Here is a 7,228-nt window from a genome sequence, read left to right on the forward strand (position 1 = left end):
GCTGTGCTGGCGAGTAGGGGGGTGTTGGCTCTCGGAAAGCAGGGGCATGGAAAGTGTCAGCTTGTTGCCATGACAGTGAGGTTATTAACATCCACTTTGACTGTCTTCAGTGGTCTCTTCCCCAAGCATGATAGTTTTGGCTTAGGTGGCCACCTGAAGAGATTCAGTATAATGCTACCAGTTTTTATTGAACATTTATTCTGTTCAAAACATTCCCAAAGGCAACAGAAGATACAAATAAATCCCTGCCCATGAAAAGGTGTGGGGCATTAGAACGCACTCTCTTAAGTGTCATGAAGTAATGAGAGACGACAAAGTAGTTTGAAGCTATGGAGTAAGGGACTTCGAGTATCGCATGCTCAAGAAGTTGGGACTTGAACAGTACGGGGGTGCTGCTGAAAACGTTTGAGGGAGGTAATGACATGATCGAAGCTATACTTGAGAAAGGTGAATCTGATAAAGTATGAGTGAAAAAGAGGCTGAAGGTCTAGTAATTAGATTAAGAGGCTAATGACAAAATCCACATAAATAGGAGGACTTGAACAAAGGGGCACTGAGAAAGAAGAGGACAGGAGATAGTAAAAGGCATTCAACGATGAGAGCACACACTACGGGGGAGCATGAGGGAGGTTGGAAGGGATAATGAAAGGATTACCGAGCATCACTGACAGTGTCTTCAAAATGAGCAGGAATCTTGTAGTGATCCTAATCCGTGGTTTTATGGAGCATTTCACAGCCTAGGAACATACAAGGGGGACATCTCCCTGGAATATAAATTGACTAAGAGGAGTTCAATTACGGTCAAATGAATGCAGGATTTGAGAGTCTTGCTTAGTATTCTCACCACACTTCATTTAATCTACTCATTGTCTTTTTCTCTTACCGCTAACACTAGATGGAAAAACTATAAGTTAATTAAAAGTATTTCACAAAATGTGCTCGTTTTCAGTCATTCTGTTTCCACTCCAGCCTGTTGTGTTGGTTTTTTGAAATAATTATTTCAAGTAATTTTCGTTTTGCAGGATGGCATAGTCAATCCAACAATAAGAAAAGATTTGAAAACTGTACCGAAATTCTACTGTTGTCCAATCGAAGGCTGCCCCAGAGGCCCTGACAGACCATTTTCTCAGTTTTCTCTCGTAAAACAGGTACTATATACTTCTCTGAGGATGAGATACAGAGGCTATAAAGCTATTGTGATTCTGATTACTTAGCAGACATAACTACAGGATCGAGTAGACAGCTGCTTGTGAGAGGAGATGCCTGCGTGTCTCCCACTTGGTATAAACCTGAGTATGCTGTCACACAAGTGGAAGGAAAAGCGGCTTGGTCTGGAGGGAATATGTCTAGAAGTGAGTTAAAATAGAGAGAGAGAGTAAACCAGTTCAGCAAAGAATGAGAACATGTTTGCCCACAGATTTCCTCTGTGAGTCTGCATACCTCTGAGGGCCGAGAGCAAAGGCACAAAGGAACTGTTCTTCCCAGGGGAATAAGAACCTGCAGAATCCAGGAAAAGAATAGTTTTGGAAGCCACAATCTTAAGAGGAGGGAGGGCCCCAGTGACTGGGACAAGAGGTGATTCAGAACTGGAAGAGATTGGCATCTGAAATGTTCCCCCAAGGGTCTGCTGGTGGGTGTCCGAGAAGAGCGTTGGAAAGACATTTTTTTCCCCGCCCACAGCACTTACAGATGAGAGTGTAAATGCTGGGGACCATAGTTGTTTCCAGAACAATCCCCTCACTTTTCACAAAGCCAAGCAACAGGAAGAGGCATATATATAATTTTAACTTCAATGTGCCTGCTTTTACATTCCTTTGACTTGGACTGCTGTATTTTATATGTTATTTATATTAACAGTGTAAAATCATTATTAATTTGGGTGGATGATGGTTTCTGAAATGTTTTGACCAGTTGCCGTTTTTTATCTGAATCCCTTCTGTGTTCTTCCTAGCACTTTATGAAAATACATGCTGAGAAGAAGCACAAATGTAGTAAGTGCAGCAATTCATATGGTACAGAATGGGACCTGAAAAGACACACAGAGGACTGTGGCAAGACCTTTCGGTGCACATGCGGCTGCCCCTACGCCAGTAGAACGGCACTGCAGTCTCACATCTACCGAACGGGCCACGAGATCCCTGCAGAACACAGGTGAAGGGAAAGAAATGATGGCACAAAAGTTAGTAGCTACGCGAAGCATTTCAGATGAAACATCCTGGAGAGCCAGTGGTGTGGGAAGAAAAAAGGCTTAGAAAATATGTGACGTCGAAGAAGGAAGCTTTTGAAAATGGAAGCAGGTCTTGCAAATGACCCATGTCTGGGCCTGAAATCTTGACTCAGTTTTTTCCACTATTTTTTCTGCTAACCCTCTTTGAGAGTCTTGTTATTTCCATTTGAAAATCTCAGCTTCTAGAATTTTCTATTAGAGGGAACCAAACTGCCAACGAATAAATTTTATCATGAAACTACTTCATTTAAAGGTCAAATTTTCATTTAGTGTGATAGCTTCCTGCCTTAGAAATGATAAAACTTGCATTATGTAAGTCTTTTAGCTTCTTTTGGCTTAAAGATCTGAGTTGAGTTCTAGTACTTAGATCTTAACAACAAAAAAAAAGGTATGCTCCCTCCTTTTCTGTTTGCATGTTTCTGAAAGTTCACCTGCCATAATAGGACCAACTCCCAGAGTTGCGAGAGAAGGGATTTATCTTGTCTGGGTTGAATATGACCTCTGCTATAGAGGGAGGAAATGACATTTGTCAGTGAGGGTAGGTGTCATGGTCAAAGAAGGTTGTATTTTAAGGTGTTCTTTTTGCTCTGTCATTGTTTTCAGGGACCCACCTAGTAAGAAAAGGAAAATGGAAAACTGTGTGCAAAACCAGAAGTTATCCAACAAGACCATTGAATCATTGAACAACCAACCAATCCCTAGACTAGACACTCAAGAACTAGAAGCTTCAGAAATAAAACTAGAGCCATCTTTTGAAGACTCTTGTGGCTCTAACACTGACAAGCAGACTCTTACAACACCACCGAGATATCCTCAGAAGTTGCTTTTACCAAAGCCCAAAGTGGCTTTGGTTAAACTACCCGTGATGCAGTTTTCTCTCATGCCTGTCTTTGTGCCTACAGCCGACTCCTCAGCCCAGCCTGCGGTGTTAGGTGTTGATCAGGGCTCTGCCACAGGAGCTGTGCACTTACTACCCTTGTCAGTAGGAACCCTGATCCTTGGCCTAGATTCAGAGGCTTGCTCTCTTAAGGAGAGCCTACCTCTTTTCAAAATTGCTAATCCTGTTGCTGTTGAGCCAATAAGTACTGGTGTTCAAGTGAACCTGGGTAAAAGTCCATCTAATCCTTTACAAGAACTGGGGAACACATGTCAAAAGAACAGCATTTCTTCAATCAACGTGCAGACAGATCTGTCTTATGCCTCACAAAACTTTATACCTTCTGCACAGTGGGCCACCACTGATTCCTCTGTGTCATCTTGTTCTCAAACTGATTTGTCGTTTGATTCTCAAGTGTCTCTTCCCATTAGTGTTCACACTCAGACATTTTTGCCCAGCTCTAAGGTAACTTCATCTATAGCTGCTCAGACTGATGCATTTATGGACACCTGTTTCCAGTCAGGTGGGGTCTCCAGAGAAACTCAAACCAGTGGGATACAAAGTCCAACAGATGACCACGTACAGATGGACCAAGCTGGAATGTGCGGAGACATTTTTGAGAGTGTTCATTCATCATATAATGTTGCTACGGGTAACATTATAAGTAACAATTTAGTAGCAGAGACAGTAACTCATAGTTTGTTACCTCAGAATGAGCCTAAGACTTTGAATCAAGATATTGAGAAATCTGCACCAATTGTAAACTTCAGTGCACAGAATAGTATGCTTCCTTCACAGAACATGACAGATAATCAGACCCAAACCATAGATTTATTAAGTGATTTGGAAAACATCTTGTCAAGTAATCTACCTGCTCAGACATTGGATCAGCGTAGTCTTTTGTCTGACACAAATCCTGGACCTGACACCCAGCTCCCATCTGGCCCAGCCCAGAACCCTGGAATCGATTTTGATATTGAAGAGTTCTTTTCAGCCTCAAATATCCAGACTCAAACTGAAGAGAGTGAGCTTAGCACCATGAACACCGAGCCAGTTTTGGAGTCACTGGACATAGAGACTCAAACGGACTTCTTACTCGCAGATACCTCTGCTCAGTCCTATGGGTGTAGGGGAAATTCTAACTTCTTAGGCCTGGAGATGTTTGACACACAGACACAGACAGACTTAAACTTTTTCTTAGACAGTAGCCCTCATCTGCCTCTAGGAAGTATTCTGAAACACTCCAGCTTTTCCATGAGTACCGATTCATCTGACACAGAGACCCAAACTGAAGGAATCTCTGCTGCTAAAAATATACCTGCTCTAGAAAGCAAAGTTCAGTTGAATAGTACAGAAACACAGACCATGAGTTCTGGGTTTGAAACCCTGGGGAGCTTGTTCTTCACCAGCAACGAAACTCAAACAGCAATGGACGACTTTCTTCTGGCTGATCTGGCCTGGAACACCATGGAGTCTCAGTTCAGCTCTGTAGAAACCCAGACTTCTGCGGAACCACACTCAGTCTCCAACTTCTAAAACTAACAGTGGAGTCCGTGTGTGAGACAGCATCTACCATTTCCTCTGGATTAAAACTATGGACTGGGGACAACATTATTAATTCGATTGAATGTAGTTGATGATGCAGTTGCTTAGCTTCTTTGCGATTCTTTGCCTTCTGAACTTGTAAACAGAAATTTGTGTATAAATGTGAGTGTATTATAAAGTTTGAGATGTTGATCTAAATTGTTTTTGTGTTGCCTACATTTGCCTTTTCACAGCTAGTCTTTCCATATTAAAAAAATGTATTTCATACCTTTAAAACCTATAGCCATTTAGCTGAAGCCCAGCTTACCAGGTTCAAGGGTACAGATTTCTCAAATCTTCAAAACATTTTAGTCAAAGTGCAATATACTTAAATTGCACCTACAATACCTTTGGCAGTGCTTGTTAGAAATTCCTGATTCCTGTTACTAATCACTAAAGAAACAGGATGCTGCCACCGTAGGATTTAAGCAGTGGTGCTTCCGTACTCTCAGACTTCTGCTGCCTGCACCTTCGTCAGCTTTGACGCCTCTTTTCTGATTTAAAGACACCAAGGAAAACTACAACTCTCTTTAGCTTTGAAGCAGTTTTCATGTAATCAATGCCACCTCTTCCCTACATGAACTATTGATACCAGCATACAAGTGTATAGCACTTTACACACAAGAGGTTTATTGATGTAAAATTACCAGCTAGGGAAACAGCAGCGGACCAGGTGTGGCGGCTTACCCCTGTAATCCCAGCGCTTTGGGAGGGCAAAGCAGAAGGATCACGTGAGCCCAGGAGTTCAACACCTGCTTGGGCAACATAGGGAGACCGTGTCTCTGGAAATTTTTTTTGTTTTTAATTCGCCAGGCATAGTGGCATGTGCCTGTGATCCCAGCTACTTGGGAGGCTGAGGTGAGAGGATCATTTGAGGAGGTTGGGGCTGCCATGAGCCATGATCATGGCACTGTACTCCAACCTGGGTAACAGGGCAAGACCCTGTCTCAAAATTTAACAAACAAAACCCAGCAGCAAGCACCTAGTGTAGTGTTCCTGCTAAATAAGGGTAGGTTATCCAAACCATGGGAACAGGGAGTTAGGGAAACATGCCTATGACCTCATCTTGGGGTGTGCCCTGTGAAGATCCTTTCTGCTCTCCACAGCAGGCCAGAGCTGGGGGCTCTGGAGCTGTTTCCCAAAGTGCACCCACAGGCTGGATCTGAGTTTTGTCGCTCAAAAGCAAGAAGAAAAGTGGGAAAGGGGCATCCCCCATTAGGTTTCAATACTTTGCACTTCTACTAAGCTTAATAGGGCAGCAGTGCAATCTACAATTATTTTAAAGTGAATTTCCTTCCATCCACCATTCTTTATCTTTTCCTTGAATAAGAAAAGATATCTAGCAAGGATATTACTTGTGCCTTGAGGCTAGCAATTATAGGATAGATTCATCTAAAATACGGTATTCTGCATTTTTTTAAGAGAATAATACCAAACAGTCTTCAAAGAAAACAAAGAAGGTGAAGACCTGTTGCTTCAGTAATCAAGAACGCTTTCTGTGTTTTGAGGTGGGAGCATGATCAAGTATACTTTGGGGATTTTCTGTATTTAGGAGATCTTGGATTCTTAATTGTTGGCTAAGTTCCAGTCAAGTAGGAATCAGTGCAGCCTGTAAGTTCGCCACATTCACACACATACACACACACACACAAATGCTCTTTTCTGTGGCACATGCTTGTGTTATTGAAAGCTAACTCCTCAAAACCTAGTAAGGGGACTAATGATTCATTAAATTGATGGTTTTGCTACTAATTCCTATCCCATATATTTGATACAAAAGAAGTGTTGGTAATGGATAAATAACATACCTTGGGCAGATGAACTCAACCTAGTAGGTGAGATTTTGCTTTGGTCACAGTTGCCTATGAGTGTGGGTTTCAAAACAAACATAAAGCCTTAACTTAGAATTTCATTATGTTTTAGAATCATCACTGCCTTAATATTCAAGCTTCTATTTAAGTCCTCCTAATAAAGGAGAAATGCATGTTTATGGCTTTTTTGTAAATATAAATGGAGTGATCTATGGCTTAAAAAATTTTTGTTTCTGTGACAATGTTTGTAAATCCAGCCAATAGAGTTATTTACAGAAAAAACTGAGCATGTAATAATACAAGAACTGTTTTCCCCAAAACCTGAACCTGAATTTTCTGCAAAAACTGAAATTTAGTGATTAAAGAGAAGCCAGAATTGTACCTTTTTTGTGAATTCTTGAACCTACTCATAAATATGACTTATTTTACTGCCTTAAGTTTTCACACTCATTGTCTTCTGACTAAGCCATATGATAAAATGATTTTATTTCATCATACCCAGTTATTTTCATTGTTTTTCTTTTGTTCATGAAAATATGCTAACAATTTTCCTAGAAAAGACACTCCAGGTAATACCAGCCGGATGGCTGACTATAGGTCCCTGATGCTTGTTGCATCCACAGAAAAGGACCAAAAGAATGAATAAAATACAGGCCGGGCGCGGTGGCTCAAGCCTGTAATCCCAGCACTTTGGGAGGCCGAGACGGGCGGATCACGAGGTCAGGAGAT

The 7,228-nt window shown here is 41.6% G+C and overlaps 1 protein-coding gene across 3 annotated transcripts in view; it reads left to right on the forward strand.

The window, feature by feature from the left end:
* The window catches only part of ATMIN (ATM interactor), an 8,549-nt gene extending 3,644 nt beyond the window's left edge, over positions 1-4,905 (forward strand). For 2 of the 3 annotated variants that reach the window (XM_011942150.1, XM_011942151.1), the window contains exons 2-4: positions 1,023-1,148; positions 1,952-2,151; positions 2,831-4,905. In XM_011942150.1, the coding sequence (XP_011797540.1) occupies positions 1,023-1,148; positions 1,952-2,151; positions 2,831-4,640 (2,136 nt within the window). In that variant the 3' untranslated portion in view covers positions 4,641-4,905. The remainder of the gene's footprint in view (positions 1-1,022; positions 1,149-1,951; positions 2,152-2,830) is intronic. The other variant, XM_011942152.1, reaches the window with a different exon arrangement.
* The last annotated feature ends 2,323 nt before the right edge of the window (positions 4,906-7,228 follow it).

The sequence above is a fragment of the Colobus angolensis genome, unplaced genomic scaffold (assembly GCF_000951035.1).
Source record: "Colobus angolensis palliatus isolate OR3802 unplaced genomic scaffold, Cang.pa_1.0 Scaffold207, whole genome shotgun sequence".
NCBI lineage: Eukaryota > Metazoa > Chordata > Mammalia > Primates > Cercopithecidae > Colobus > Colobus angolensis.